Source organism: Melospiza georgiana, chromosome Z (genome assembly GCF_028018845.1).
Source record: "Melospiza georgiana isolate bMelGeo1 chromosome Z, bMelGeo1.pri, whole genome shotgun sequence".
Classification (NCBI taxonomy): domain Eukaryota; kingdom Metazoa; phylum Chordata; class Aves; order Passeriformes; family Passerellidae; genus Melospiza; species Melospiza georgiana.
The window spans coordinates 8,161,341-8,172,339 of NC_080465.1; the positions used below are offsets into that span (position 1 = coordinate 8,161,341).

Genomic DNA, 10,999 nt, shown 5'->3' on the forward strand with positions numbered 1-10,999 from the left:
AGTAATTCTGGAAGGTGTCCACACAAAACAATGATGCCTACCATATCTGTTCTTTAAACCTATGCAATGCAATATAAAGTACCTTAAGTCACACATTCAGTCACTATTTATTTGAAGTTCATATTTTGTAATTGGAAAATAGTAATTGAAGGCACCTTTCCAGCTCCCTCTGTAACTCTGTATCTACAGAATTAATGTGAAAACATGCAATAGGTCCCAAATAATTCCTGGCACCTGCAATTAAATACCTCAAATTCTACTCCAACATGAAGAGATTTATGACTGTGACTGCCTGCATTAAGGATGTCCTGAGCAAAGAGCCAATAATCACACTACCTTGCTAAGCATGGCTGAAGTAATGATCAACTGTCAGGAGGCAGATTAACTGTAGTACATTAAAACACAAGCTGACTATTCAAATTATAATTCGAAGATTTTTTGAAGAATAATGTTCCCCAATCCCATATGCAAACAAAACAATTGGACTACATTCATATATTAATTTTTTATTTTCCCGTACAATATTCACAGGGTCTGCTTTCTGTCTTATTCAAACTAAATTTCCCCACCCATGCCCTCAAACTAAAGAACCGACATTTCAGGACACAAAAAGAAGTCTTGTAAACATAAAACATCCAACGCATAGCTGAAACCCAGAGCATTTAGCAATTAAAAACACAGTTATATCCCCTTTAACGCAGGGTGTTCTCTTGTGTATCACACCAAAGATTAACCAAACTGCTTGTATATTAAAAAGGTGCAGCTTTAACCAAAGGTCACAATGCACTTCTTCACCCACTGCGTGTTAGCATGTGTGTTTTATTATATCCTATTCAGTCAGTTAAAAACTATATACAGCTACGTGGAAACGTGTGTTTGTGCCATGTTTTTAACAACACAAAAATAAAGGCATTTTTAAGCTGTTGCTGCACATTATGCAGCAGGATGCCAGACCACTGGTTTAGACACCTAACTTTAATGGAAAAGTCAAGTCCACTAAACCTCTGCTGTGGGAGTAACATTGAATGGAACAGTCCACTTCACACATTCAAACATTGTGAAAGAATAAAGAGACATGTATGCAATAGCTGATCATCATCAGTTTTATAGCACTAGTTACCACTTTTGCCAGCACACAGAACAACTCAGTAGGAAAAAAACCCAACACAATTCAAGCCTTCAACCAAATGCCTTTGTTGTGATTAAAGCTACATAACTAATATTCAAACTCCAGAAATAATGAACACTAGCAAAAGTAAATCATATTTTCATTTGACACTTGCACCTGAAGTGTACCACTTGCTTTACTACTGTGTGCAATGCAGCACAAAAAGTACTAGACATGAGTTGCTGAAGCACAAGAAGAAAGCACAGAGGTACAATCAAGAATGTTGTATGCAGGCACAGCTTTGTATCGCAAGACAAAAGCAGACTTTTGTTTTCTTGTATTAGTGGGTCTAACTATTTCTGGGAACGTGCATCCCAAAATGAGACTGCAGTATTCAAAATTCAGTACAGGATAGCAAAACTTTACATCCTGAATTTTACTTAAGGAAATTTAATACCTCCATGACCTTCTAAATAGTCTTTGAGCTGTCTGATGTTTTCCTTCAGTTGCCAAAAGAGCAGTCAATAAATTCATAACAGAGTAGGGGCACTTTTATTTTTTTCAACCATGACATGATTTTAAAATCAAGTCATCTTAGATCAATTCCTCAGACTGCTCAAGTGTCACCTGAACAAGTAATTTCAAGTTTTTGCTAGAAATACTATAGGCAATTAATAAGGGTGTAGAACTCTTTCTCTGCTTGCCAAGAACTTGTGTAAGAAGCATCTTTTGATTGAACTAGTAATTGATGACAAATTTTTTACTTTAGCTTATTTTGTGTGCATTAAAGAATTGGTCAGCATACTTTTTTTTTCCCCAGAGCAATTAGGAGTTTAACCTTACTATGACCAGCTCAATTCAAACAATGGGCATGTATATACATTTACTACCTTCAACAATGAAATAAAAGAGAATTTTACAGCACATAAGCTACTGAAGACATGAGCAGTGAAAGCAATGTAACTCTAATAACTCTACCAAAAAGATAACCTGAAATATTTAAAACATTTCCTGACCACTAACAAAATAGAGTGGCAATTAGATGCACAAGGCTGTCATGTCTCAGTGCAACACAGAGAGGAATATTTACAGCACTTGTGCAATGCAGTATCAATATCAAATTGCCCTCTTACTAGGAAAACAATTTAGTAAAAAGCTTTGTACGTGCCTAACACATAATATAACCTCATCCAGTGCTGGTGCTGTGCTGCTTAACAAACCAAGCTACTTCTGGTCTTAAATCCAAAAAGCAGCAGCAGCATGTATAGTACTGCACAGGTTCAATGACAAAGTTAGAAGACTCCCTATTCTACTGCACATTTTTTACATAAACTTGGAAACTTGGATTTTTTGTTTTGTATGCAGAAGTGGATTTCCTGAGTAGTCTTAGTCTCAGCTTACAATTTCTTCAGTAAAACAAACATTGCAAAAGAGAAAATGTATTTATTTTAATACAGAAGATGTTTAAGCAATCATAATGAAGTATAAAATTCAGCAAATTCTGACGACTTTCCAGGCTGCTAAAGAATGTGTACCACAATGTAGTGCCAAGCTTTCAACGATTTTACAAAAAAGCAATGGGTATGATTCCATTTTTCTAAAACAGCAAATCAAACCAATGCACTACAGTTAATAATATTTTCTGTTTTGTAATCCAAGATATTCAGCCTGAAAATTAAAATGAAATGAGATTTTCATATATGATCTCTTGTATCAGACACTAGACTGTTGTGTTATTTTAAAGTGTTACACTGCAGATGACTAATTGTAGTGGTAAAAATCAAACTTGGTTTGGATTAATATCAGTAAAAATAAAGAGACACTAGACACTGCTAGATATTTTAATACAGGAATTAAAATATTTACGTTCCGAAGGATCCTTAAAAATATTTCAAATTATGTGTCCCTTTCATAACTTTTTGGATCTGTTTTGTGATTTTTAAGAGATGAGGAGTAAACACATTTGAGTGTTGCATATATTCAGACCTCTGTACCTACAGTTAAATTGGAGAACCACTAATCTTAGTGAGTAACACACCTGAAGCATTGCCGCTACTGGTTACGATCCAACGCGTGTTGTCGTGGTTCTTTTATCCGAGAAGAAGCTTTTGAGGAGAAATACCTGCCCAATACTAACAACAAGAAGGATGATTGCTTCCCCTATTGACCAGTAGGCCACCCTTGTGTTTAAATCCTCTGCTCTGCTGCGGCCCTGCGCTTCCCTCAGGCGGAAGTGAGTCTGATAGTCGATGACAGACTTCAAAGCTTCGTGAATTGAAACGCACGCAGACTCCATCTGGAGAAACAAACACACAACACAGAATTAAGAACCCTTCTAGTGATTTTGTGCTTTGATATTTAAAATGGAGTCATGTAATTTTGCAAGCTAAGAATGTAAAATGTAAATACATTTTACTGTATTTACACTATTTCTATCTAATGTCAGATAGAAATAGTGTAAATACAGTAAAATGTAACTTACACTGATGAAACTTTACACACAAAAATGTGATGCTGTTAAATACAGAAGCAGATAAAACCACAGAACTAATAAAAAGCAACAAGCTCTGAGAATTAATGAACAAATTCCAAATTTATACTTGGATTCAAAATGACCCTCGGAAATATTTTTGAAATGTCATTGATCCTCCAGCTGTTAATTCCACAGGAAAAAAAGCAGTTGCTTATAATATTAAGATACACAGAGCAGATACTATGTGCTTCAGTTTTCACAAATATGACATTCTGCATTGATTAATTCTCACTCAAGTTGTACAACATGTACTCTGTTGTCAAGGGACCATTCTCTTACTCATCTAACAAAACTGGTTAGAGAAGGGACAATTGTTACCCTTCAGTGCTCCTGAACACTCAATGCCTTATTCATACAAAAATACTTACCAACTTGGCCAATTTAATGGTTTTTCATTTAAAAAAAAACCAAAATGCATTTTTGGTTTTCCAAGTCCTAGATAATTTTTTATATAAACTTCTTGCAGTTTTAGTTTATCTGCTCTAAGTACTCCTGTGTTTTGATCACTAAGACACAGTCATTAGATCTTCAAAATACTTACTTTCTACTCACAACTTAAGTTTCTTTTTAATGGCTTAAAATTAATATTTCCTGAAGATCAAACAGCACAAATTATTTTAAAGGAAATGTTTAACGCCCTTGTAGGGCTGCTCTGAGTCCCTTAAATCTGTATCTAACCACATTTTGATGACTTTCAAGACATGTGTCTGAACAAGTCTAAGATAATCTCGACAAAATTCAGAATGAGTTTTTTCAAACTAAGTTTTGCTATTTGTAAATTGTAAAAACATCCTGATCTGCACAAGGGATCTAACACAAGGTCACTCTGGTTTTATGGATTTACCTTTAACTGCTTCCATGAAAGGCTGCCCAAATTTGGTCATGCCACAAGCCTGACCAGAACTGCAAAAAGAATCTCCTTCCAAAGCAGCAAAAAAAAGAAACTAGGAGATACAGTATCAAGAATCCGGACTCAAAATAAAAGCACTGCAGCAATTAATGAAATGATCCAAAGAAAGTTTTAAGGTATTTAGATTGTGCACAGGGGGTATAAAACTATAAAATCCTGAAAACAGAGTAACAATAATGCTCTGACACTTTCTAGACTTAAAAAGCCCAAATATCTAGAAGCCAAATAAATATAGCTGACTTTATTTATTTTGCTAGAATTTCCTTCTCCAGTTTAAAAACAATAATTACACAAGTTCTCCTGCTAAAAAAAGTTTTAAATATAGAAATAATTCTATTGTTTTAAATATAGAAATAATTCTGACAGTTTCTCCAGAGCTTGGAAATGTTTTAAACCCTATTCCACCAATATCTATTTTGTGAAATACACATGTCAAGAGACACAATACTGTGTCACTGAAAGGATGTTCCATTAGAAACTTTAGAAAAATCCCACCAACCAAATGGAAAACAATCAAAAAAATACCAGAAACCACCCGAACAACAAAACCCCAAACAACAGCGGCTTTAAGTTTCTGTCCTAATTTCCTCTTAAACATTTGGTGATTCCTACTCAGCTTCACTTCATGAATTTTCAAAAGCAATGTAGATAACTAAAGCAGCTAAACTTGAAGAAAAACTGCCTTCACTTAACAACTTTTGCCAAAAACAAGTTACCTGGGTAAGTGCAGTTACTCTGTTCTCACTAGGAAACAGTGGTGGATCTTCTCCAACCTGGAAATCGAAGTACACAGTTTTGTGTGTGAAAGTAGAGAACTCATTGCTGAAGCAGAACTTGTATGTTCCATTCCTGGATGCAGTAAATGTGAAGCTATCATATTGTTTCTTCATCTCTTTGTACAGCACAATGCCATCGGGATCTTCCAACCGACAGTCAACATCATAATGACCCCCAGTGATCACCTGGAAACAAAAACCAAGAAATTGTCTTTTTAAAAATATGGACACCTATATATTTCTTCTAAGAAGTCTGGTCTGGCAGATGGAACTGCAAAGCTTTTTCCTTGACAGGTGTTGTAAAATATAATGCATTCATTTGAGAATCTTTCAAAGAAAGTCTGCAAAATTATTTTCCTATGAACGACACACAGAAAACAATTAAAAATGCTTCTGGTTCAGCATTTGCAATGTCAACTGTATTTTCAAACCCTTAGGAGAACAATTTTAGTTACTTTGTTGTTACTAACTGTACAACAGCAAAGTCTACAGTAGATGACACTCCATGGGACAGCAACAACATGACAGTAACGAGTCTGACATTTGCTGTACACTCAAATCCTCCGTGGAATTAATTCATCCAGCTGAGACTGCTAACATGCAGCAAGACACTCCCTTCTTGTGGCCAGGAAAGTGTAACTGCCCTGCTGTATCTCAGCTGCATTAGGCTGCAGGAATGGTGTGTGACCAGTATAACAGGAATTTCGAACTCTCTGGCTTCAATCTGTCCATTTTCCTGTCAGCTGCTGTCAACAGAGCAAGCTCTGGAGAACCTGCTGCCTCCCTTCTCAAGTTAGACACAGGAGCTCTCGCAAAAATGAGCACATCTGGATAATGCCTGCAACTGACTCAAAACTTCACAACTGTTTCAAGGGGATTTCTGAGGCTTTGATTACTGTTTGTCTATAGTGTATTACTACCTGGATTGTCCAGAAAGACTGATCAGGAGTTTAGGTATTCACAACTTGGTAATCTGATGACTCTTACCATAGCAGTTGTACACTTTATCCTTGCTGCAAACTTAAGGAGGAAGAGACTTATTTCATATGTGTGCAGAAATCACTGAAATATTTTAGTATCTCTGTATCTGCACTTCAGTCCACATGGCATTAATTAAATGCTCATCAATTTACTCAAGTGCCAGGTTATTAAAATTATTACATTAGTGGTACAACTGAAACAAAAGACTGGAGCAGCAGCTCCTCCACAAAGGCAAAATTTTAAAAGCATCCAGAGGGCAAGCAATAACACAGCTCTTCATTTTTGAAATATGATCTACAATTTGATAAGGGTGTGCTTTTTCATGGAAGTCACTTGCATTCAGTTGTGTAGGCACCCTGAAAATATTGCTTTTACAGGGAGGTAGTAAAGATTGGCCAGAACTTTAAAGCTCCCCTAGGATTCCTTGCCACTGAACTTGCTTGTGCCTCCTGTTGGCCCTTGAGACATACTGCCAAAGGACATTCACACAGCACTTCAAGCTGCCAGTGGCTGGTCAAATCCAGACTTTTCTTTTAGCAGTGCTAATCCTATTCTGGTCACCAATAAAAGTGGCAACAGCATGCTTACCTGTCCAGTAATACCCACTTCAAAACTGCAGGGTAAAGTACTGCACAGAAAAGACTGTATGGAAGAAACAGTCAGAGACAAGAAATATTTGGGTAGAGAAAAAGATATCCAGGACTTAGATTAGACAGGACAGAGTAACAAGGACTGATATGTGGGAGCAACATTCCCCAAATATACTTGAGATGGGACAGCAACTGAGAAACTAGAAAGCACAGGACTTCAGCCAGAAAAGTCAGCTCATAAAAATTACACAATCCTTTCAAAAGCCCCCAAAGATAACTGTGATTTTTGTCAGTGGGTATGAGTTTTCTCTCCTGCTGCTGTACTATCAGTGAGTTCATCTACTAAAGTGACAGACTGAAAAGTTCCAGCCCTGCTGATACACTCAGAGGCACCAAAACAGTGATGCCGTACCACATCATTCTTCTATCACCCTTTCACTGTTTAGTATGTAAGCTAAATCTGAATTGTACTCTGAAACACGAACTATTAGCTCTTAAGAGGCACCGTGCTCATCCTCTCGATGCTTCACAAACCACTAGGCAATTATGTCTGCGGCACACCGACCTGCTGGTCAGGCGCGCTTTAGGTATTCTCTGCGCGGTTCTGGAAGGGCACTGCTGGGAGCCACCAGGTTACGGACGCTGCCGGTTTTCAGGACCAACTCTGTGTCCCACTCACTCAGCCCTGCACTACGCGGAAGCCTCCCAGCCGCTCCCGCAGAGTTTTCCTCAGTCAAGCTGGAAACCTCTCATTGGATCCAGCCGCTACTCCCTGGCCGGGCGCTGTTCCCAAATGCTCCCGACAGGAAGGAAGCCAAGGGAGAGCCCCCGGCAGGGGCCCGGGCTTAGGGCTCGGGGCCGCGGCCCAGCGCGGCGCCAGGGGTACCTGGAACTCGAGGGTGCACTTGGTGCCCTGGGCGATCTCCTCGTAGAAGCACTGCTTGGCGTTGTCGGGCAGCTCGAACGTGATCTCGGAGGCCCGCGCCGCGCAGGCCGCCAGCGCCCACACCAGCAGCAAGGGCGGCAGCGGCCCCCGGGAGCCCCGCGGCGGCATCGCCCGGCGCGGAGAGAGGCGAGCAGGGGCGGAGGGGCTCGGGGCGGCCGGGGCTGCGGGGCTGCGAGGCGCGGGCGGGACGCGGCGTGGCCGAGGGGACGAGCGGCGGCACCCGGAAGCGCCCGCGCCTTCCCGGAGCGCTTCCGGGACGGGCGTCCGGCGGGGAAGGGGCGGGGGAGCGGGGCCGCGGCCTCGCCCCTTTCTCCCGCCGTGTCGCGGCCGGGCCCCGGTGTCCGCTCAGCGCCGTTGCCCGCAGATTGAGTTTTTCGGGGTCCCCCTAGGCCCTGTAGCTGGCAATGGCGGGCTCCTGTGGCCGAGCGCACGCAAAGAGTGAACTCGGTGCCCTCCGAGATGAGTCGGGAGAGTTCTGCCGTGCAGATCCTTGAACGTTCATTGCAGAGTCAGTAAGAACTGAATGAATAAACAGAGGTATAAAACGTCGATTAAAGTGCCCACGCTGATTGCAGCAGTCAGTCATGGAGTCGTAGAACGTTAAAAGTTGGAAATCTCAGTGATTCCTAATCCTCCTGCCCTAGGCAGGGACACTTTGCACTAGATCAGGTCGCTCAGAGCTCTATTTGGCCTTTAACGCTTCCAGGTTTGGAGTATTCCCAACCTCCTCGGGCACTGTTCCAGTGTCTCACTACCCTCACTGTAAGGAATTTTTTTCCTTATGTCTAACCTAGGTTTCCCTTCCTTCACGTAGTACCCATTATTTCCCGTCCTACCACTACAGATCCTGATGAAGAGTTCCTCTCCAGCTTCCCTGTAGGCCCCCTTCACATACTGCTAGGCTGGGAGGTCTGCACAAAACCTTTCCTTCTCTAACCCCAGCACTCTCAGCCTTTCTCAGTTATTTTTATAAATAAAAAAAGGAAAAAAAATAAAGATAAAAGAAACCCTCCATTCTTATTATATTAAGTTCTGTGGCAAATCAGGCAAAGTAGGAAAAGAAAAATTCAGGCCAAACCTCCCAGTCAGGAGCATGAGCTTGGAATGCAGTGCATCTGGTCACCCATTTTGCTTCTCTGGAAGAGGGGCTGAACCTGCATCAAGTACCTATTGCCAAAAGAGGCACCACATTGGGGTGCTGCTGTATAATCCTCTAGCCTTGGAGAGCAGCCCTGTGCTAGCTTGTGGAAGGTATGATTTTCATCCTCACCACTGTGTAAGAAACTTGGGCATCAGTTTGAGGACTGTGGATTTCATAGGGCAGAGGTACCCAAAATTCATGTGTAGAAGGCTCTGATAGATATGCAGGTGTGGATTATAGCGACATGGCAGATGCTTTACCAAGTACCCACCTTACAGCTGAGGCAGACATTACCTATTTACAATTAATGCTCAGATGTTTGCTGTTTTCATTTAAACACACTGTTTTATTTTAGGTGGCATTTAAGTGTTGGCTGGTAGCTGAGGTGGCTCAAAAGCAGTTTATATGTCTGGGCCATGTGATGCAGCTCCAGTCATTTTACTTAAATCAGTGACCAAAGACTTGCAGGAACTGAAACAACTAATTACCTTCTCCTTATGTGGCAAGAAATACATTTTAAAAAGACTTCCTCTGTGATTTTTCACAGCAACTGAAGTGATCATGTCCAGGTTACAGTTTCCTAGTTCATTCTTTCCAGCTGTTTTCTGAAAGTTTCTCTGAATGGGCAAAATGAAGCTTCCCTAAGAAATGATGATTGGAAACATATCACCAAATAATCACCAACACAGAAGGGGTGAGATACAGAGCAGGCAAGAAAGGAGTCTGGTGACACCTGCAGAATAAGGAGAAATGGAGAAGATGTTCCAATCTCCAAAATAAATCAGCAAGAGTAGATGAGATTACATCAACTTCTTTTTGGATTGAGGTCAGAGATTATAAAACATCAAGGGAGTGAGGAAGGCAGACTGCATCCAAAAAGCTCTCCAGCTGGTCCCCTTAACCCTGGTGACTCCTCATTACACCATCAGCAGGCGGAGCTGTCAGCACTAACTGCATAGCATCAGCTCCACTTTGTAGTGGGGTTGCAGCTCACCTGGTGTAGATTTGTTAAGGACTAGTTGTTTTATATATGTAGCAATCATGATAGTAAGAGAACTAGTTACTAGCATTATGAACTGCTTATGAATTTCAGTAATTCTTTAGCAGCTTGAAACTGAAATAAGTTCAATAAATATAATAATAAGTTCAAATATGAATATTTGTAATATGTAATATGAAGAGTTTTCCTTTCCTCCTGGACAATCTGTTTAAGTAGGGTGAGAATTGGTTTCAGATGCTCTCAGCATAGTTCTTCCCTGAGAAAAACCTTTATAGTGTTTTTTTTTCCCTCTATTATGACAGAATATTTTCAAGCAGAAGTCTGTATTACAACTTCCTCCATACATGCATGCATAGATACATGACTTTATTGAGGATCCTTTTTACCTTACATGCAAAGTCAAAGACTAGGAAAAAAAAACAGAGATTCATTTTATTTTTGCATTGGTTTGATTTGTAAATGTATGTTGCCACTTTCTGTATGGGGAAAATGAAAATTGACAAATGGCACATGTTTCTTGTGCATACAGTTGAAACATGCTCTCCTGAAGACTGCTAATGAGCCGTAGTTGTACAAGCAGTTCTCATTCCTTCCAAAACACATGGAAACCACTGCAGAAAGACCAGGGAAATCTCCAAAATACAAGATGTTCCGGTCCTAATGTTTCTTCTCAGCTTAGTAGCTGAATCAAGCTACTCTCCTGAGGTAGATCTTTTACCTGTGTTAGATGTTGTAGATATGGATGAAATTGCAGACTTATAAGATCTTATGACTGAAAGAACAGTTCCTGTTATTTAAATAGTGGAACAGGAAAAAAACCTGTTCTTCACCTTTATAGTCCTTTAATATCTTTCCTGAAATCTCTGTGTAACCGTTTAGAAAACTCCACTTTGTTGTTTTAATTTAATCCTCATTTAAAGCATATTCCACAGTACACTTTATCTTGCTACTCAAACTACCTAAAATGGTAAAGTTTCCCCATTTTAAGTATCTCTGCTTTAAAAGCCTTTGCTT

The 10,999-nt window shown here is 40.1% G+C and overlaps 1 protein-coding gene across 1 annotated transcript; it reads right to left on the reverse strand.

Moving 5' to 3' along the window:
* Positions 1-490: 490 nt before the first annotated feature.
* Positions 491-7,955, reverse strand: TMED7 (transmembrane p24 trafficking protein 7). Its single transcript, XM_058044403.1, has 3 exons — positions 7,785-7,955; positions 5,268-5,513; positions 491-3,404 (listed from the first exon to the last, which is right to left on the reverse strand). The coding sequence occupies exons 1-3, from the start codon at positions 7,950-7,952 to the stop codon at positions 3,168-3,170; spliced, it is 651 nt and encodes a 216-aa protein (XP_057900386.1). The 5' UTR covers positions 7,953-7,955; the 3' UTR covers positions 491-3,167.
* Positions 7,956-10,999: the final 3,044 nt, after the last annotated feature.

Excerpts from the sequence above, each read along its gene's own strand:
- TMED7 (XM_058044403.1), bottom strand. The coding sequence starts at position 7,952 with ATGCCGCCGCGGGGCTCCCGGGGGCCGCTGCCGCCCTTGCTGCTGGTG. Across the intron at positions 5,514-7,784 it reads AGTGCACCCTCGAGTTCCAG|GTGATCACTGGGGGTCATTA; the intron begins GTACCCCTGGCG and ends TTTTGTTTCCAG. Across the intron at positions 3,405-5,267 it reads GAGTAACTGCACTTACCCAG|ATGGAGTCTGCGTGCGTTTC; the intron begins GTAACTTGTTTT and ends TTGTTTCTCCAG.